The following is a 22,630-nucleotide window of genomic DNA, read 5'->3' on the forward strand; positions in this document are numbered from 1 at the left end:
TCCACGTTATAATGATCATAACACATGATTGCCAAGTGACAAACATGTACAATTGCCAAGTGCCAAGCATGCATCATGGCTAGGTGGAGTGTGTTCATAGCATTAGGGGGTATTATAAGGAAGACCTCGATATTGTCAAAAAACATTGTGGTTCAATGCCAATCTTAAGCTAAAACCTCTACCCTTTCCCTTTTTCTTCTTTTATATATATATAAATTGTTTCCTTTTCTTCTTCTTTTTCCTTTCCTTCTTAGCTCAATAATGCTTTTGGCTTTGATCTTGGATTGCTCCATGCTTATTAAATGGGCTAAGGACCAAGGTCTTATAAAGTTAGGAACCACATGAAGTGTATATCCAAAATCACATTATATGTATGAAGTCCCACAACCAATGCAACATGATTACATCCATTTAGCGAAACATAACTCATAGTGTACCCCTTAAATTGAAAGGAAGACTCTAAATTAACATGGTATGATGTTCTGCCACATGTAATGCAAGCTGTTGTGCAGAGGTACACATTGTACATCTTAGGGAGAGAACACTTTGCCCTTAGATTCCATGTAGCGATACTCATAACTCATGAGTTCTACCCGTTGTTTCCTTAAGCACATTCCCACTATGCTAATGTTTGGAATATCATGAAAATAACTACTTGCAAGGGACCACATGCACATTTTATATTGGAGGTCACTAGTTTGCTACTTATGCCTTGGAGATTCATCATGAGTGACTAACTAGCTAAGGTTGTTTTTCCATTGTTATGGAAGTAACCTTACCATTCATATATAATTTGAGCCTCTAGCTATTCTATGCATAGTGCATGATTTTCCTTGAAATGGATCATAAGGTGCTACATTTGGCAATCTAATTAAGAGTCCCATAAGAACTTTGCTAATGTGGTTGCTAACTTTCTTCACTAGCTACATTGAATATCTAGCATAGGCATTGGTTTGCCTCTAAAGTTGATCCTCTTTCTTAAGTTCATTCCCCTTTTCTCCAAGACACTATCGTTTTGCTTGTTGTCATATCTTACTATGCCTCCAAAATGGCATCATTATCATTTAGAATACTAGGGGCTTCCACTCCAAATCGTTTGTTGGCATTCTACCATGACGAGGTCCAAATTACCACATTTGAACCAACAACCTACAAATATCCCACAATTGGAATAACTGACCTCATCTTCTTAGTTTGCAAATTCAATCATGATGATCTTTGTAGAGTAGTATTCCATGATATGCATAAAATATATTAATGGTATGTTTTGCCATTTGAGGGCACTATCACTATCATCACTACTCAATAGGTGTTGTGTGTAGAAGGCTGTAAGAATGAAGCCTACAATTCACCTCAACCCAAATCAAGACTCCTATGGTCTATCTCAATATATCTTGAAATTCTACCAATGGTATCTACGAACAATGTAAACCAAGTAGATATTGAAAGACAAGATGTCTCGTGTACAATAAAAACAAGAGTTCAAATAGCTTGAGGGGCTTAATCAACTATGTTTGTGGGGATCACAAAAACATAATCACAAGAATCATTTCAAAAAATAAATAATTTGTGGTTGGCACGATGAGTTATCAATGTGATGTATCTCCTTTTGATACTGAAAGACAATAAGGTGGGATAAAACTATACCCCTTGTTAATATGCCCCAAAATCAATTTCAAAAAGAGCTTAGGCCTTTGTATATGTACATCGTCTACACTATTTTAACCCACCATATCATTAAGTTCATGGCAAATCCATTACACCAACAATATTCTTCTTCATAAAAAATAAATAATATTTCTAAATTCTAATATAGACATAGAGAATACCTTTTGATGCACTTGCATCCATGATAACAATATCTTCCTCAGGTAGTAAACTTAGTTTAGACCTTAAATTCATCAATTTCTTTTTAATAGCAATAAGTCTCATATACAATAACAACATGGGTTCAAATATCTTGAAAGGTGAAATATGTATGTGGGGATCATGAGAACATAATCACAAGAATCCTTTATTAAAAATGGGAAAAACTTTTGTGCTTGGCATGATGAGTTATTAATGTGACGAGATCGCTTTTTAATTTGATTTCAAAATTTCACTCATGTCTAAATGCATAAAAAAAAGTCACCTTTAACGGTATCAATTAGGAGGATCCATGGTTGGACAAACTCTGACCACTTAAAATATTTCCTCCAAAAAACCACACCATTGGTGAACTTCACGCTAGGACATCTGAAATGGTGCTTCCAGGCCCCTCGTTTCCTCTACCGCCCCTGGCCAAAAAATCACCCATATTGATTGCTTTAGATGATATCAATGTCTAACTGCGTTCAAAAGCTTGATAGCTATGTCTTGAGGCTTGTTGAAAAAATAACAGGTTTTGTCAAACAAATTTGTTGTTATGTGGACAACGATTGCCCCACTTGTATATATATGAAGGCCACCTATAATTAGTCGAGTATCTATAGATACTTAGAGTGTACATAGACTGATTTTTATCTATGACTCACCTAACTAATGGGAAGCAGTTTTCTCTCGAAAAATAAAAAATAAAAAATCTTTCCTCCAAATTTTCATTTGCTTGAATCTATGAATTCTGATAACTGGTTTTCAGCAAGTCAATTTGTGATAAGGTATTTTACAATATTAGGATTTTTCAACTCTTTGCCTTTTGATATTCATGACTCATGAGCATCAAAGTTTGTATGACTAATGTTACTGGATCGATAGCTTAACATTCCATTGTTTGTGATCGCAATAATAAAGTTTAGTCATTCTGGAGAGTGCATTATTAGAAATATAATATATTTTACGCAATATTTGCACTACTACTATTACTCATGATAATTGGACCTACCTAGTACCTCACTATTGTCTCATATTAGAGTTGCTTACAATTTACAAACAAACGTTGGATATGTTTTTGCCATGCTTATATATGGATCAATACATATGTAGGTCACCAACTCAAGTGGGATTTGGTAATGGAGAACTCCAAAAAGTGAAGGATGTCCAAATTTCTAGTCTATACATTGTCAACTATGAGGAAAGTAACATGGTCTCTCTACAAATACCATATAACTTAGAGAAAATCTAAAAAGTAGGGTTGACATCAACATTATTCTTAAGATATATGTGGTTCTTTTCAATCCTAAAGAAAGGTCAAAGAAGTCACCCACAAACCACAACTACAACTAGCTCTACATAATAGTGTCCCATGCAATATTTTTTTTTCTTTTTTTTTCCAGTAAAACTTTTTCCATTAGTTATAATATTTTATTGATGAGAATGTTATATACAAATCCCAGTAGGGAAGTGGTAGTTCCATCTTATGTGGAGGCCCATTAACTCAAGAAAGGGAGAGGACGACCATTGTTGGATGAAGGCTAATCGCTTTCTTTCAATTCCATTGGACCCGCACGTGAGGCCATCATATTAGCTCTTTAGAGTGGCGACAACTTCACTCAATATCTCCTGCAATAATATTGCTTGATGAATGGTTTGATTGGAGAAGACCCATCTACATCGTTGTTTCCAGAGAATCCAAAGAGTTATTGGGTTAATCAATTCCAACACAACTTGAGCTTTGACATTAATAGGAGTTTAGTGGATATTGTCAATGGTGGAAAACAATATCTCTTGTGCTTTGATCACCAATGTCATCCCCTCTTCTTAATGTTCGTACTTGCCAACTAGGGCCTGCCATGATAAACAACATACATTCCCCACTAAATTGTCCCTTACACCTAACATAATTGCAATAGGTGGCCAACCCCCCGTCATATTCGATGGGTCTTTGGGCAGTCCCACATAGCATGTCGGATTGACTCTATTGCATTTGGGCACACTACACAATTAGGATAACTAAGGATCTCAAGTTGCCATGCTCCACGCTCTTGATGTTCATACTTGCCAAGATAACCAACATACATTCCCCCACTTGATTGTCCCTTGAGCCTGGCATAATTGCAATAGGCGGCCAACCCCCCGCTATATTTGATGGGTCATTGGGCAGTTCCACTGAGCTTGTTGGATTGAGTCTGTTGCATTTGGGCACACTACACAATTCGGATAGCTAAGGATCTCAAGTTTCCACGCTCCAATCGGTAGTGACCTATGTATTAATAGCCATGGAATGTGGTAATTCACCTAGGTGTTGTTATTTCCCTATTTTCACCCAAAACTTGGTATTAATTGTATGGGGAACATGATATGTGTGCCATATCTTTGCAACAATTGGCTCTTGGGCGGTTTGAGAGACCCATGCAATATTTCAAGTAAATCAATTGAAGAACTACTTAAATAGGAAATGCTAAATGATATAGTTCTTACTATTGTTTTTTACGCATGCCAATGTGCATGTCGTGATACGCATAAGAAAAGGAAACATCAAAGTGTCCAATCTAAGGTACTAGTAAAACAAAAAGGGTAGGTCATGAGCATGTCAATATGGGTGAACGTAAAATTTGTAGCTAATATAGTGTCATGGCATTGGCTGCAAGAAGGTGCTCCACCATAGTGTTTGGAAGGATGTGGCTTGAGCCAGGTCGTGTACAAGGAAATGGAATAAATGTGTAGCCTAATAAAGACAAACAATGAGATTGATGCATCTATGACACATACTACGAATGGGTGCAACGAAATATGACTTTGTATTGTATTGTATGAGTGTTAACTTTGTTATTTATAGGTGTGTATTATTTGTGTGATGATCCAACACTCTAATGTTTAGCTTAAATATTAAATTAGTATACCATGTCACTAGAGATCAATCAACATTGTGATCTTCTCGTACACAGTATCCATATTTTAAACAAACAAAGCCACTTACCATAGAAAAACACAAACAAAGCCACTTATCATAAACAACACACACACACAAACGACGAGGCCCTTTAACATTGAGCCTTGCCTGTTGGCACGCGATTGTGTAAGATGGGCATATCCTCTAGCTATGTTTGCAGTCATTTACAAGTTGAAACTCAGAAACATTGTCTATGGGATTGCATTTAGTCTCAACAAATATTCTAAGGAGTCTCAACTGATGTAGCAACGCCTCCTTAAAATATTTGTTAACTACTTTCCCCCATATGTATTCACATAGGGCATGGTGGTTTGGACATCGCTTGTCCGCTCTACTTTCCATTACAACACCAAATCTCTGGACCATGGTTTTTACACCAAAATTGGAAGTGTTTGTGCACTTCCATTAGTGTCTATGTAGTTTTTAGGGATAAGGAAGAAGATCTAACCATTATGGGAGATGCGGAGTAGTACTAATGCGGAGAATGGTACTCCTTTCAAGCACTTCCAACCACCAAAATGGTTGTTTCCTCTGCGGCGGATCACATAGGAATCAAAACCTTGTAAATTGTTTTGAACTAATGAAACGATATCTTTTTGGGAAAAGAAGGCCCCTTAAGAAATCCTTCACTTTGGAATAATAGAGAGAGAGAGAGAGAGAGAGAGAGAGAGAGAGAGAGAGGGAATGGAAAGGAGGCTATCTAAATGAGGTCAAATAACCCTACCAAAAAAGGAAGGCTTCTTATTCCCAAGACATTTGAAAGTGGATGGAATGGAGTGGATTGGTCCAAGCAAGTGGGTACAAACTATGTATGAGAAAGGACACACATAACACATAACACATAACACATAACACATAACACATAACACATAACACATACACATACACATACACATACACATACACATACACATACACATACACATACACATACACATACACATACACATACACATACACATACACATACACATACACATACACATACACATACACATACACATACACATACACATACACATACACATACACATACACATACACATACACATACACATACACATACACATACACATACACATACACATACTACATATGTACATGTGTATGCTATGTATGTAGGTAGTGTCACATAGCATATTAAAACACATTTATATATAAAGAGAGCTCTCTCCCAAAGGATCCTCCACAATATCTGCTATTTCCAGTTTCCTTCATTTGCTTTTCTGGCTTTCCCAACCCAAATCTTTTTCTTCTTCTTCCTCTTCTCTCTCTCTCTCTCTCTCTCTAATATCTTTCTCATAAAATCCATCACCTTCTCTCTCTTCCCCTGTTCCTCCTCTATCCACACACACACACACACACACTGTCTCTCTCTTCCCCTGTTCCTCTCTCTCTAATATCTTCTCACAAAATCCATCACTTTCTCTCTCTTCCCCTGTTCCTCCTCCATCTCTCTCTCTCTACCCCTGCTCCCTCTACTCACTCTCACTCTTCCCCTGCTTCTCTCTCTCTCTCTCTCCACCCCTGCTCCCTCTTCTCACTCTCACTCTTCCCCTGCTTCTCTCTCTCTCTCTTCCCCTGTTCCTCTCTTTCTCTGTGAAAACATCCATAATGAGTAGCACCCACACATCCATCCATGTCTAGGCAGCACCACAATCTCTCTCTTCCCCTGTTTTCATGTTCTCTCTCTCTTCCCAGGGGGTCTTTCTCTCTCAATCAAATCTCTCTCTCTCTCTCTCTCTCTCTCTCTCTCTCTCCTCTCCTCCCCTGTTCTCTCTTCCTGGTCTTTCTCTTTCCCCTCTTTCTAGCTCAAGCTCCTAGTCAGTCACAGTCTCTCTCAATATCCCTCCATCTTCATTCCCTCTCTACTCAGTCTCTCTCTCTCTCTCTCTCTCTCTAATCTTTTCTCCACATGCACCACCTCCACCGTATCCATCAAAATCCACACCATTTGTTTCTCGAAGTCCAATGCACACACAGACACAGACACCATCTCTCTCTCTCTCTCTCTCTCTCTCTCTCTCTCTACATATTCTCTCTCTCTCTCTCTCTCTCAAGTTGGGCGATTTCAGTGCTATCTCCATATCTCTCTCTCCATGCGTGCCTTGTCTTGCCTTGCCTTCTTCACGCCTAAAAATTTAAATTAAAAAAAAGAAAAGTAATTAGTTTTTAGTTATTAATTTCCCATCCCTCCTTCTAATTCCTGCTCCCATCCATCCATCCATCCATCCATGACAGAGTGACCATTCATTCATTCTCTTCTCATTCACTCTCTCTCTAGTCTCTCTTTAATCTCTCTCTCTCTCTCTCTCTCGGATGGTTTACAGGGGATGATGGATGGATGGAAGGTATGTATGTATGTATGTATGTATGTGTGTGCGCATTTAACTCTCTTCCACCATTCCCTCTGACATCCCAATTGCAGAGATTTTCTTTCGATTCTCACACAATTAGGGGTTAACTTGCTTAATTGCCTTGTTTTACCTCCGTATTCAAACCTGATTTTCAATGCATAATTCCTGCTGCTACTACTACTACTACTACTATTATACCCACTATTACTAGCCATAATTGAACTATCTCTTCTTCACTCCAACTTTAATCATCATGAATCATGATTATGTATGTATGTACAAATCATGAATAATCCTCTCTCCCCCTTTTAATCAAAGAGCAGAATAAAATTAGTTAGATGTACCAAGGCCAAGTCGCTAGTTAGCTTAATCTGGACCGCCAATCCATGGAAGCAAGATGAAGCTCAACATAACAAGAGCTAGACTAACTGAGCAGGAAACAGAAGAAGTACTAGAAGAAGATGAAGAAGAAGAAGAAGAAGCGGAAGAAACCATTGCTCCTCTGTTATCAAATAGTGTAAAGTGGTGGGAATGCAAGCGTTTCAACAATCCAAGTTCTAACGAACTAATAATCAAGAAGCCTCTGTCTCCTCCTAAACCTAAACCTAAACCTAAACCTAAGTGGGGAGATTTCAATATGTTGTCATTGGTATGGCTTCTTGCCATTGCAGGATTGATAGTCGCTGCAATGGTTTACCATTTCTTCAGTAGGCAGCATTATAAGCAGTTTGAAGATGTGCTGGGCACGATGTGCGACGAACGGGCCAGGATGCTTCAGCATCAGTTTGCTGTCAGTATTAACCATGTCCATGCCCTAGCCCTCTTGGTCTCTACTTTCTACCTTGGAAATAATCATCCACCTGTCATTGATCAGGTAAACAATTCCTCTGCCTTTCTCTCATTAAAGCTAGCTAGGTCTATAGTTAGGGTTTCTAATCAGGGATATTGCTTAGGTTTCTTGTTTCTCTCCAGGGTTACTGCATTCTATTAATGCACCAGGTTTCTAGTTGAATTCTCAATTATGGTTTGTTGTTAGGGTATGACCTAACTAGGTTCCCTGTGGAGTTTGGAGTTACAGTTTGATAGGGTTTCTGCATCTGAATCATGCGCAAGTTTATAGCTATATGTCCTGATTAAGGATACTAGCTACCAAGCCTTCTACTTGGTTCTCTCGAGAATCATCTAACTAGGTTTGCAAATAGGGTTTAATGAACGTCTGAATTTAGGTTTTTGCGTTGGATTTCTACTGGGGCTTTTAGCAAAGCCTATTGCTGGATTCAGGAACCCTAACAGTAAACCTTAATTTAAATCCTTCTTGAATCCCTGAGTATACACGGGCCTAAGCTTTTATTATTATTATCACTGTTAAGAATCAATGCATATCTCTTCAACTTCAGTAAACATTTGCTCATGTGTGTGTGTGTATATATACATATATATGCATGCATCTTTAAACTGCAGGAAGCATTCGCTGAGTATACAGCAAGAACAGCATTCGAAAGGCCTCTAATGACTGGTGTAGCCTATGCTCACAAAGTGCTGCATGCTGACAGAGAGGAATTTGAAAGGAAGCAAGGCTGGACTATCAAGACAATGCACTCCAAAGAGACAAGTCCAGTCCATGAGGAGTATGCCCCTACTATATTTTCTCAAGAAACCATTGGATATCTGGTGTCACTTGACATGATGTCTGGAGAGGTTTGTTTCTTGATCAATCAGCATGTTATTAACAAGTTTTGGAAGATTTCTTGACATTCCTTCGTGTTTCCTTATGATGACCAACGTTAACATCTCACAATGTTAGGTCTTATTCTAAACCTCAATCCTATGGGAAATGATTTAAACTTCTTGTAAACCTTTCAAAAATCGCTAAACCCTTGTATGTGATTATTTATGCAGGAGGATCATGACAACATTCTCCGAGCTCGAGCCTCTGGGAAAGGTGCTCTGACCAAGCCCTTTCGGCTTTTGAATTCCAATCATCTTGGCGTTGTTCTAACGTATGCAGTATACAAGAAAGATGTCTCACCTGATGCATCGATTCAAGAACGAATAGAAGCTGCTGCCGGGTACATATGATTCTTGATTTCTCCTGACTTGGAATTCCAGAATTCCGAATTTGAAAGTATATGTGATGGCTGAAGATTTATAGCAAATGCGAAATGTATTTACAGATACTTGGGTGGAGCATTTGATGTAGAATCCCTTGTGGATAATCTTCTAAACCGTCTTGCAAAAAGCGAAGACATTATCGTTAATGTGTTCGATACCACAAATTATTCAGAGCCACTTGTTATGTATGGGCCGGAGGAACCTCAAGGTTCAACAATGGTGCATACAAGTTTGCTGGACTTTGGTGATCCATTCAGAAGGCATGAAATGCAATGTAGGCAAGTATTTATATCCTCCATTAACCCCTAATTTGATACACATTTATGACAATAGGTATCAATGACCAGACCTAACTTCCCTAATGGTACATGTACTTGCTTTTGGTAAAAGTATGAAAACAAGGAGCTCATGGAAGAGTTAATATTGGTGTTTTTTTCCTTCTACAGGCTGGCAAGAGAAGTTCCATATCCAACACTTGCGATTGGGTTTGCAAGTGGCGTTGTGGCGTTTGTTGCATTGATCTGTGCAATGATATACAATGCACACATGCATGTCAAAAAGGTTGAAGAAGGATATCGGAAAATGGAGGAGTTGAAAGTGCAAGCAGAGGCAGCTGATATTGCGAAATCTCAGGTTTACTTCGACAGACTTAAAATGAATGTAACTATTGAATTTATATGTCTTTCTGATCTGGTTATGGTAAAATGTTATACTTGTTCTTAACAGTTTCTTGCGACCGTTTCTCATGAAATAAGGACACCAATGAATGGTGTGCTAGGTAGGAAGAAACATCTTATTAGATCCAAATTGCTTACAAGTTGTTCGTTAGAAAGAAATTGATCCTTAGAAAGCTGGTTGCAATTGATTGTTTGTGATTAGGAATGCTGCAAATGCTTTTAGATACAGAGCTAAATGCAGCTCAACAAGATTTTGCTCGAACTGCACAAGCTAGTGGGAAAGCTCTTGTTACTCTTATCAATGAAGTTCTCGACCAAGCTAAGATTGAATCGGGTAGAATTGAACTTGAGGCCGTGCCGTTCGATATAAGAGCAATTCTTGATGATGTGCTTTCTCTTTTCTCAGGCAAAACTAGGCGTGAAGGCATTGAGGTAGGTTTTGATTATACATCATAATATTAACCCTGTCAAATCCATCCAACCTCTAAATTTAATTATCTATCTTAAATGGCTGTCCTTTTCTCAACTACAACATGCATTTAAACCACATTCTTGTCCATGTGAAGCTCGCTGCATTTGTCTCCGAAAGGGTGCCTTGTACTCTCATTGGAGATCCGGGCCGGATACGCCAAATTCTTGCAAATCTTGTCGGTAATTCTGTGAAGGTAATAAGCTGCTATTATTGAATGTTATATAGAAACCTTTGATAAGGGGTTTTTTCTGACAAAATGTTGCTCTATTTCCAGTTTACCGAGCGAGGCCACATATTTGTTTGTGTTCACTTGTCTGAGGATATTGAGTCTGTCCAGATAGAAAGTGAAGATTCATCAAAGGAAACAGTGTCGGATTGTGCTTCTACCTCTACGTTAAGTGGCTACTCTGCTGCAAATAGGAGGAGTAGTTGGGATCTCTTTGAAATCTTACTTGCTCATGAAAGCTCGAAAGCCTTAATTCACGGTGAACTGCAATCCTCTGAAGTTAAGCTTTTCATTAGTGTTGAAGATACGGGGATAGGCATTCCTTCACAAGCACAAAAAAGGATATTTAAGCCTTTTATGCAGGTGGATAGCTCGACATCTCGGATGCATGGAGGTACAGGGATTGGGTTGAGCATAAGTAACTGCCTTGTGAACTTAATGGGTGGACAAATGGGATTCGACAGCATTGAGAATGTTGGTTCAACCTTCACATTCACAATTGTCCTACGAAGTGGTCACCTTGCATTAACCTCAATAGATGAAAAGAGTAAAGTTTGCTCAAATGAAACTCTACCTATGAAGTTCAAAGGCATGAAAGCTCTGGTAGTTGATGGAAGGCCCCTAAGATCTGAAGTAACCAAACAACACTTGCAAAGACTAGGAATCCGAGTGAGAACGATAACGGATTCCAAACTTGCTGTCAATATGCTATGCAACAGAAGCAATCTGAGGTCTGCATTTGTTGTGTATAGTAATTTGCATAGAATTGTTTCATAGATTCTACAGTTTGTTTGTGTTAGTTTTCTGCATAGGATTTTTTATGTAGTTGCTAAATCTGACGGTATGCGTTTACTTGATTTGATGTAGCTCAATTGGAGACTTTCACATGGTTCTTGTAGACAAAGATGCTTGGGGAGTTTCCACAGGGTTGAATTTCCCTCTTGTTGTGCAAGAAGAATCCGAGCAGAAGAAGCTCCGAATGGTGTTTCCGAGAAGAGGAAGGAGATATCCAAAGATGATTCTTATTGCGACCCACATGTCGAATGCCGAGATTGAGAGGGCGAAGATAGTTGGTTATGTAGACACTGTTATAATGAAGCCATTGCGAGCGAGTATGATGGGGGCATGTCTCGAGCAAATCCTACTCTTGGGTAGTAATGTCAAGACAGGTGGAGGTCTCGTTGAAAAAGCAACAAACTTGTGTCAGCTTTTGTCGGGGAGATTAATCCTGGTTGTCGATGATAATCGAATAAACCGTCTTGTAGCTGCTGGAGCATTGAAAAAATATGGTGCTGATGTTGAGTGTGCCGAGAGCGGAAAAGATGCCATTACAAAGCTTCATCCACCGCATGCATTTGATGCTTGCTTCATGGACATTCAAATGCCGGAAATGGATGGGTTAGTTAAATGTTTTCTGAACAGTAACTAAATCAATACATACAAAGTTTGCCCCACTTGCAACTACCCAAGAGGGGGGGGGGGGGGGGACACAAATCCTTTGTCATGTAGGACAATTCCCTATTTGTCTTATGTATGGACAAGTTTAACTAGTCTTGTTGATATGAATTAAAGCCTGTAAATGAATCTACTGATTAATTAAACACTTAGGTTTACTAAATTTGGTTTTTAGGTTCGAAGCAACCCAAAAGATCCGAGAGATGGAAGCAATGGCCAATAGTAGTGCACCTGAACATGAAGGCTGTTCCATGATGGGCAATACAAAGAATAAGAAGAAATGGCATGTGCCCATACTTGCAATGACGGCCGATGTTATTCAAGCTACTTACGATGAGTGTGTAAGATGTAAAATGGATGGCTTTGTGTCGAAGCCTTTCGAAGAAGAACAACTCTATAATGCTGTGAGGCAAGTCTTGAAGCCGAGGGGTAATTCTGAGCTTCAGTGAATAAGACAACAAAAAGGAAGTTTTGTTCGGTATAAAAGTTCGTGGAAGGTCTTGAAAGTGCAGTTCCCTTTGAGAAATGTACAAATGTATGTAGACATTATTATATGCACTCCACGATCTCCTATGAATTTGTCTACTCTGATCGAGTGCACATGATATATTACAAAGTGTTTCTTGCTGGTATCATTAATGGACGCTATTCTGCCATTATTTTAACCTTATGGCCACGTCCGAGAATGATACCATCGATATTTCCCTATTAAGGAAAAAAGCTTTCTCATATCTGAGCATTCATTCAATACCAAAGTACCTGAAGTTGTGTGTCAGAGAGACACTGTGGTCCTCATGAGTAGCAGTAGTAGCTGAGAACCATGATATATCTGATTTGTAAAGTTGTCCATTTCTTGACATTCTTACTGCAGCAAATACATATCTAATTTTGAGCAAAAAATGGGTAATGGAGCTTATAATACAATATTTATAGCACAACTATATATGTATATATACTGCACAAACTCAAGGGCATTTTATTACTAGGATTGGCACTGTCATATTATATGCCCATTGAATTGTGTGCATTCTCTTTAAAGGTCAAGTCAATGGGGTTTGTCTCTAGGGTTTGTCAGCGTTCAGGGTCTGTCTTGTCTGTCTCTTGCCTGTGAAGATTTTAAGAAAAAGATGCCTGGGGAAAAACAGAGAATAAATGGGGCAGGTCATGGTGTCCTTAGTCAAATAAAAAGAAACAGTAATAATGAATGAATGAATGGGCTACTCATAGTCAGATTTCACATCAAAAGAATGAATGAATTTTCCATTTCAATTCCTCAGTAAAACATATTCCTCTCTGATCGGATGAAAAGAACAGGACCTACATGGCCTATACATACATATAGATACATACATGCAACATACATACATAACATACATACACACATACAGATACATGCATGCAACATACATACATAACATACATACACACATACAGATACATGCATGCAACATACATACATAACATACATACACACATACAGATACATACATGCAACATACATAGATACATACATATACATACACACATACAGATACATACACAACATACATAGATACATACACATACATACATAAATACATAACATACGTATAACAGTTGGCACCGGTTTGGTTTGAACTGAACTGAACCGTGAAACTGCAGCTTACTGGTTTAAATGGTTTGATTCAGGTTCAGGTTTTTTTTAACGGTTTGGTTCGGTTTTTTTTGGTTTGAACAGTTAGAAACCGTGGTTTAATGTTTTCTTTTTCTTCTTCTTTAAGTTTTAAATTGTTTTTAAACAATCTTTTCATTTTCAAGCCTTATTCTCATATTTTAGGAAAATCTTTAAAATTTAAAAAAAATTTAAAAATGAAATATTTTTAATTTAAAAAATTTAAAAATTGAATTTGACCTAAGGTGAAAACCGAAACTGTGGTTTAAACAGTTTAGAATTGTTTTAATGTTCAGTTTAATGGTTTCATGGTTCGGTTCGGTTCGGTTCATGTTTCAAAAAAATTTAACGGTTCGGTTTTGACACTCTCAAACAAAACCAAACCATTGCCAATTGTTACACTATACACTTACCCATACGCATGCACATACACATACACATACATTTTCACTCAACCTCGTTGATGGAAGTTTTGCATACATTTTCACTCAACCCGTACTTCATCATAGACAATGACTTTAGTTATATTTGTTTGGTGTCTATGACTGTCACATTAAGTGTGGGGCAGGAAATTAAATGAAATTGTAGATGTGGTATGTCTATATCAAGAATCAAGATTACAACCCCTTCCATATGAGAAGATGATCAAGTTGATGGAATAAAGATGACTAGCGTATGGTTATAATGTCTCACGGTGTCACAGATTCAGAAGAATGACCACTTCTCGACCAAACTAGATGTCCTCAAAGATTGCCTATGATGAGTGCGTGTGTATGAATGAATGCTTGCCTCAAGGTTTTCCATTGGCTTAGACTTCCTAGATATGGTTAAGAAAATAAAAAACCATGTGTAATTTGCAACATCTATTGCTAATTTCAGTTTCTTCCACGCTTTAAAAGATAGAGAATGATAATGCGTATTCAATTATATTTTCTTATTTACATGATCATCGTGGAGAAATGTTTGGAGATAAATAGTATTTGAAAGCTTGTATCATTAAGATAGATTTGAGTATGTAGGTATGTCCTTTTGTTTCGAAAGATAAAATCTTGTTTGAAGCTCATAGTATACATTTATATGGTCATCATGGGATAGAGAAGACCTTCAATAAGGTTTACTCTTGTTTTTGGTTTGGAATGAGTTAGATTTGTGATCTCATGAGGAAGCATCTTGAGTGTTACAAGTATTCAGAAATATATGAAGAAATTTGTTGTTTACCTATGCCCCATGGAGGTGACATATGGTGTTGCGCACAAATATCGGCCCTTGGTAACTTGAGATTGACCATAGTAAACATAGAAAAGTAAAAGTATCCTATAAATAATAATGGATAGATAGATCATTGGACTCTCAAGGTATTTTGCACATGAAATTGGTTATGGACATCCCCATGCTACTTTGTTAAAGAAATTCATAAATACTCAATGATGGAAATTTCTGTATCTCAATCCTCCTATTATGATTAGCTCTTGTCTTAATCATATTATGTATGAGATTATCAAACGATTAACTTCATATGGATATAACCAATTGGGGAATTTAACTACCAATCCCAACATTGACAATCAACAAGTTAAAACATAACATGAGCATGCTCTTTTAGGACCTTAACAACCTCTAAATATATAAAATATGAATAGGAATTTACCCCTTTTTTTAACCACGAACCTACTCGTCGCTCGAGGATATGATACAATCTTTTAATCATACATAAATTAGTGAAGATTTTCCATTTCTTTCTATTCAAGGAGATTGATTCAATCTCATATGTAGCTAAATTATTAAAGAGATACTTAAATTGCTTTATACTCCTAAAGGTCTAGATGGTATATTCTCCAAAAGCTTGTCCATTGGAGGAAATAGCCATTGGTTGTAGGCTATGTGAAGTTTGGCCAAAGGCTAAAGCACTAAAAGTTGTTGCCGCCAAACCTTTGCCTAGGAAATTGAAGAAAAAGAGATGCCATGTGTTTTGTATAGATGATTTCAAAGTGAGAGTATTCATAATAAGTGGACAATTGTTTAAATATGGCTTAGAATACACCTATTCAAAATGCATTTTAAGTTTTTGACCTCCCATTTTGTTAATTACCTCAAGCCACCATTTATATTTTTCATTAATATGGTACATAGTTGTGCTCCCATGTTAAATAATAATTGTGATTGTTGTTAGTTATGCATTGTGAGCTTCATCTCATTGGTTCTTGCTTTCAATCTATTCTTACATGATCTTTCTTTGAGGTATGAATTATTTCAACCGTAACTCATTGATTTTGAGCAACAAGCTTAGCAAGAGTTGTTTGTCCTCCACTAACAATAGGGAACATAAATAAGTTTTGCATCCAATGGGACACTAATATTCTCTGAAATCTTAAATGCATGATGATTGACTTAGATGAACGAAGTATTGGCATGAGCCATTCAAATTACAATTGTCAAAGTTTGCAATGCATGTGGCACATGCAATAAATTTGGAAGTATATAGTTAGAGAGCCCTAAACTATAAATCAACACCCAAAGCAACTACCTCAGAAGATATTACGGTAAAGGCAATAGTCCTTGAACAATATACAAGGTTAGAGCTTGATGTTAAGTATCCATCCAATAACTCATCCCTCACGTTATTGTTTGGGCATACAAAAGAAATTCTTTAGAGATGGAGGAAACGAGAGAAAGAAAGAAAGATATATTAACGTCTTCTAAGGCCAAAACCCTAAGATATATTAAAGAAAGAAAGAGAGAGAGAGAGAGAGAATGAGGTAAACATTGTAATAGGGCATAAAGGTAATATCTATAAACCTTTATGCCCTCCAAGCGCAAAAATACATATAAATCATGTAAGTAAATAAAATTTATGAAGTTGAAACAAAAAAACCATTTGTAGAGGTGGGTTTTACATCGTAATCCCTAGAGGTAGATCATAAGACTTTCTCTATCTTTCACTAATTACTTTCTTATCTAAAGCCTAGGACAAATAATTACACTTAGCTCAAACTTTGTACTTAATCGTGTGGACTAACGTAAGGTTAATCATGTTGGTGATTTTTTGTCTTTCCGTTGTTCAAAAGAAAAAATTATGGTGTATCTAGTTTATTTTTTCTACTAACAGAATGAAATGTAAGAACTATCGATAAGAATTTGCCTTGGTTGTAACTTATACCATTAGATGATTCTACTTTCGTTACAAGATAATGTTTTGATAACATCTCATACGTATAGTATTCTATGTCATGTATTATAACATCTTCTTATCGTTACACAACACTCTTAAGATACATGATTTCCAAATGGTGTGTATGCCCAATTTCTAATTGGCAATCATCCATGACACATGGTGCATTATATATAGAGAGAAGGTATTTTCTTGTTAAAAATATTCTTATTCAACATTAGTATTTGACGTACCCTTGTAAATCTTGTTCTTAAATTTGTTTCTTCATTTATTCCTACTCCCTTTTCTGATTCTCTATTTCTTATCTTACCTCTCTCAAGCATAACACATATTTATATGTTACATGTAGAATTACCGTTTAATTCTTGAAATCCTTACACCGCACATCAACTTTGAGGTGGTTCTCAAAAAGATCACTCGAGTTAGAAGTAGTTTTTGGAAAGAACATTGAAAAATGCTACATCTCGTAGTTAGTTTGATTCTATGCTAAAATACCAAACCGAAAGGTAAGTATGATGTGCATATACATTACGCATTTTCTTGACTTAACCTTGTATCTAGCCTAAAATAAGTTGTGAAATTGATGCAAGTGATTGATAGGAATATTTATTGGATTGATGGGAAATATGTAGAAGTGTTGGAACAAGACACAAAACAATTTAGCTTATAGCATTGACTTGGTCTTGAGTATCAATTGAGTGGTAATGTTGTTTACCTTTACAAGTAGTGTGCAATTAGTGTCATCGGTTTTAAGGGGTGTTGTACTTTAACAATCACTCAAATATGCCCACTAGTAATCCTATAGTAAGCAATCCAATGAAGCAACAAGTAACAACATCATTGAGCCATTTGGTGAAATATTATTACAAGAAAAGATCCCTATTTCTTCTAAATTAAATCACACCCCACATGAGGACGACGAACTAATACTGGACCAAACCGTAGCACGACAACACTATCCACATGTGATAAGTTACCACAAGTTGTTGCACACATATCTTAGGTTACACTCTCTCATCTTTGCAACACCTCCAGGAGGAAAATGTTTCTAGTTGTGAGGATGACATTATCGAAATCCCTCAATGAACCAAACTAACCAATAAAAACCCCTTTGAGTGATCAACCATCAATTAAAAAACGATAGTATCAAAGCACCTATGACAATAGAACTCATGACCATGTTACACACAAAGAAAAACATAGGGTCACACATCATACCACTTAAACTACACATGAACCTCACAAAGGCATCACAAGCAACGAGAAACATAGCTCAACTCTTACATCCAATCGATCAAGCTCATCAACACCCACATGCACACCATATTATCGACGAGTTAACACAAGAAAAGATAGACTTACAAGCAAAGGTGTCTGCAACAAACTCTACGTACCAACGAGTCGTCGTCAAGCTTGCCACTTCCCCTTGGCAATGTGCAAAACTTCAAACACAAGTGGTGGAAATCCAAACAATAATCGAGGAAGAGAAAGCAAGTCTCAAACGCATTGTCCAAACCCTAGCAAAAAAAGGTAGCTTGCATAATTACAGAGTGAATTGGGTCACCCATGACATGGTTGTATTGTGGCTTCAAGAATCCCTTGCCAACAAACAAGCTCACCATGCTAAAACATCAGTATCTCTACTAGTTTCTATACAAAATGTGAAAGTATTGGAGAAGATGATTAATAGTATGATCAATCGACAAGGAGTAGCTCTAGTACAAACAACAAGGGTAGGCCACTGCATCCTTACAATTTTGAGAAACCAAAAGGCCAAAATGAAATGCAAGATGATAAGGCAATTGGAATATCACTTGAATCACCTCCATGGTGGAGGATCTCCTAGTGGCACCTAGAACCCAACAAGTTATGTTAGATCAAGCGAGGCACAATTTGCTCAACCTTACCACGACACAAGGTGTTTTCTTCATATGACACACATGTTTACTTCACTTATTCAAGGTATTTTCTCAACTAAAGAATGCTCCACCAAGATGTCACAATAAATGAGGATATGCACCTGATTTTGAAGACAATGTAACAATGAGCAACAAGAACCCTCATGTACGCAAACCTCCTCACACTCACCAACACACACTCACCAATCTATCCTTTATTTCATCTACCCACGCACTCAATTCACACTACCACTAGTCACCTCACCCACATCACCAACACCTCCTACCTCACTTTTCAATCACCCACTTGCACACCTCCTACAAGAACTATTCTCACTCATGATCAATGTTCAATGCCTTGACACTACCTCCTACTTTACATTCTCTAAAATCCCATCGAGGTTTCACCCTTCTTTGTTATTGACTTCCTCATTTAAGATGTACATTTGGTTCTATATTGGATTGAAGTGTGTATCCACACAATGCAACATTAGAAACAATGAATGCCTACTTTGTACACCTTTGGAGGTTGGTTGGATAATTGGTTTCTCCTATTTGGAAATAGAGACACATTATCTAGAGGATTTTGTTTTTTCTCTTATTACCATTACAATATAGAATGGCATTATCTAATTTTGAAGAATTGTTTTGTCATTGGATGCTCAAGTAAATCTGACATTTTTTGTGCATAAGAGCTAAATCAATTGTTGTCCTGTAACCATATGCTTGAAAGGCAAACTCACGGGACAACATGAAATTCATTTTAGGCTAGTAAATTGCTGGTAGATGCAGCTCATGCACAACCTATTTAACTCGCCAAAGATGCTTTATCTTGATGCAACAATGTCATAGAAACCATAATTATAAGTACCTTGCTTTCTTTACATGATACTATCAATAAGCAAGATGAAAAGTTGCGATAATTCATAGCGTTGGTCATTTCTTGGTATGTTAGTAATCATTGACAAATGAGTTTTTTACTTTATCAGGGCCCAAACCATCTACAAATATATTAGACCGATTAGGATCATCATAGGCTCCCCTCTGCCAAGGTATACTTGTGAAACCAAGCACACCAAATCTTGTGTGCATGGAATCAGCTTTCATCATGTTGACCCTTCAACTCATATGTAACAACCAATTCAATTCAAAACCTCGAAAAACATTTAACCCTATAAAACTCTAGTGTTATCTGCACTTCTCTTCTTCCAGGTTTTCCTTACCAAAACTAAAGACTAAATCCTCTGATTGCTTCTCCTCAATTACAATTCACCCCTTCCCAACTTGGTTCCTCAACATTCAACCCATCTTCCTAACTTGACTGACCGAACACCCTAGATTTAGATGCATGCACATGTGATGCTGGCTGCATTTTGAATATTTTCGTGGTTCACAGTAACTGAGCGAGAAATCTAACTTGGTTCCCAACATATCAACTGATCATCCTAGCTTGACCAAACACTCTTGATTTATGTGCAGGCATATGTGTTGGCTACATTTTGCATATTCTCATGGTTCATGGCAATCTCATGGTGAGAAATCTAACTTGGTTCCACAACATATCAACTGATCATCCTAGCCTGACCAAACACTCTTGATTTATATGCAGTCATATGTGCTGGCTGCATTTTGCATATTTTCATGGTTCACACGGCAATTTCATGGCGAGAAATCTAACTTGGTTCCCCAACATATCAACTGATCATCCTAGCCTGACCAAACACTCTTGATTTATATGCAGTCATATGTGCTTGCTGCATTTTGCATATTTTCATGGTTCACACGGCAATTTCATGGCGAGAAATCTAACTTGGTTCCCCAACATATCAACTGATCTTCCTAACTTGACCAAACACTCATGATTTCATGGCGAGAAATCTAACTTGGTTCCCAACATATCAACTGATCATCCTAGCTTGACCAAACACTCTTGATTTCATGGCGAGAAATCTAACTTGGTTCCCAACATATCAACTGATCATCCTAGCTTGACCAAACACTCTTGATTTCATGGCGAGAAATCTAACTTGGTTCCCAACATATCAACTGATCAATCCTAGCTTGACCAAACACTCTTGATTTCATGGCGAGAAATCTAACTTGGTTCCCAACATATCAACTGATCAATCCTAGCTTGACCAAAACACTCTTGATTTATATGCAGTCATATGTGCTGGCTGCATTTTGCATATTCTCATGGTTCACATGGCAATTTCATGGCGACAAATCTACATTTCCATTATTATATGCACCTCTCGCTGCAGATAGAGATGATACTTGAGATTTCAAAGACATCTAGAGATTTTTCGGAGACATTGAAAGAAGAAACAAAAGTTCATCTGTAGGCTCTTTGGACCAAAATATGGGTACTTCTGATCATCTCTTCCTTTGTTAAAACGGTATGGAAGGCAAGAAAAGAGCTAGCTAGGATTTAACCTTTAATCACAGGGTCAAAGGGTTAGAATCAGATTACCAGTCACGATCATTTCAATGTTAAACTAACTGCATAGATTCAGAATGATACAGATAGGACAAATCTCGTCTGCACATTCAGTCAAGCGAGCATTGAAAGTCTAGATATCAGAGAAAGATCAAGGCCTTTACAGTTAAAGATCGTTGATGAAATAAAGAGTGATCCGTTTTGAGCTTTCGACAGATCATAGTATGATTCATGCCCAATAAAAAGCTACAAAGTGTATTTTCTGAACGATTGGTTGGACATGAAAACAATCAACAGGAATAGTAGGAGATATGAATTCCAAACAAAAAATTAAAACATCTACCCACAATCAAACTTGAGCTTAAGGTTGGTGAGATATGGAAATTAGATTTAGCTGCAAAATTTAAATCATTTTGGCAGTCATATAATTACTCTAAAATGCTAAGAAAAATAGAAACAAAATTAAGATAGCAAGAAATAGCAGTGTACGTCTCTCTCTCTCTCTCTCTGCGTGTGTGGATATCTCTATCATTCCATGTGTTTCTAAGGCACAATGACAAAGAAACAGATTCTCTTTCCCTTTTCTGTTTCATTGTTTCCTTCTCTTTCATTTTATCCTACTCTTTCCGCTCTTTCACCTGCGCTTTGAACCGCAGAGCTCTTGGCAACATAGAGAAGACTCGTGGGCGCCGAAGCAGAGCCGAGAAACGAAGAGAGACTGAGACATAGCAGAGTGCAAAGGATGAAAATCCATCGCCATGGCCATTGCGATAGCTCCTCTGTTGGATTCGTTCAATCCATACTTAGGTACCACGTCTGGAACGAAAGCCTTCTTCGAGAAGCCTCTGGCGCCACTGTTATTGAAACAAGACGAGAAAGAAGAAGAAGAAGAAGACGTTGAAGATCTCATTCCTGCAGAGATGGAACGGAAGAGAACCCTCGCCATCGCTACTCACAAACCCTAACAGGGGAAGACCTCTTTCTTCTTCTCCTTCTTCTTCTTCTTCTTCTTCTTCTTCTTCTTCTTCGAAATTTACAGAATTAGCCCCTAAACCGGTCTAGGCTTACCAGTTCCTAAACCAATTAAGGCTAACCGGTTATGCCTAAACCAGTTTAGAATTTGGTTTAACCAAGCCGATTAAAGCCTTAACCGGTTTGGAAACCGATTTGGCCCAAAACAGTTCAGTTCAGCTTGAGCCATCACCAAATCGAGTTCGAACCGATTAAGGAAGCTCATGCTTAAACCAAACCAAATTGAACTGTTAAAATGGTCTAATGGTTCAATTTCAGGCTTGAACCGAGCCATTACCGATTCCTAGTTAGAGCCACAACATTGCCTTTAGGCGAGCAATCTTAAACCAGTTTA

At 37.6% G+C, this 22,630-nt stretch overlaps 2 protein-coding genes across 3 annotated transcripts in view; one reads left to right on the forward strand and one right to left on the reverse strand.

Annotated features, from left to right (window-relative positions):
* The window catches only part of LOC147867110 (uncharacterized), a 77,600-nt gene that overhangs the window by 33,733 nt on the left and 21,237 nt on the right, over positions 1-22,630 (reverse strand). The window lies entirely within an intron of this gene.
* LOC147867113 (histidine kinase CRE1-like) lies at positions 7,508-12,878 on the forward strand. 2 transcript variants are annotated; one of them, XM_087314872.1, is made up of 12 exons: positions 7,508-8,038; positions 8,626-8,862; positions 9,064-9,233; positions 9,339-9,554; positions 9,723-9,909; positions 10,003-10,054; positions 10,156-10,287; positions 10,360-10,385; positions 10,520-10,618; positions 10,700-11,382; positions 11,519-12,049; positions 12,282-12,878. In XM_087314872.1, the coding sequence occupies exons 1-12, from the start codon at positions 7,562-7,564 to the stop codon at positions 12,553-12,555; spliced, it is 3,084 nt and encodes a 1,027-aa protein (XP_087170998.1). In that variant the 5' UTR covers positions 7,508-7,561; the 3' UTR covers positions 12,556-12,878. The 2 variants fall into 2 exon arrangements, with proteins under 2 accessions (XP_087170998.1, XP_087170997.1); XM_087314871.1 differs by having other exon boundaries at positions 10,156-10,385.

This window comes from Azolla caroliniana, unplaced genomic scaffold (assembly GCF_043228905.1).
Source record: "Azolla caroliniana isolate FFs.n. ecotype wild unplaced genomic scaffold, voAzoCaro1.0.p SCAF_2, whole genome shotgun sequence".
In the NCBI taxonomy this organism is placed as follows: domain Eukaryota; kingdom Viridiplantae; phylum Streptophyta; class Polypodiopsida; order Salviniales; family Salviniaceae; genus Azolla; species Azolla caroliniana.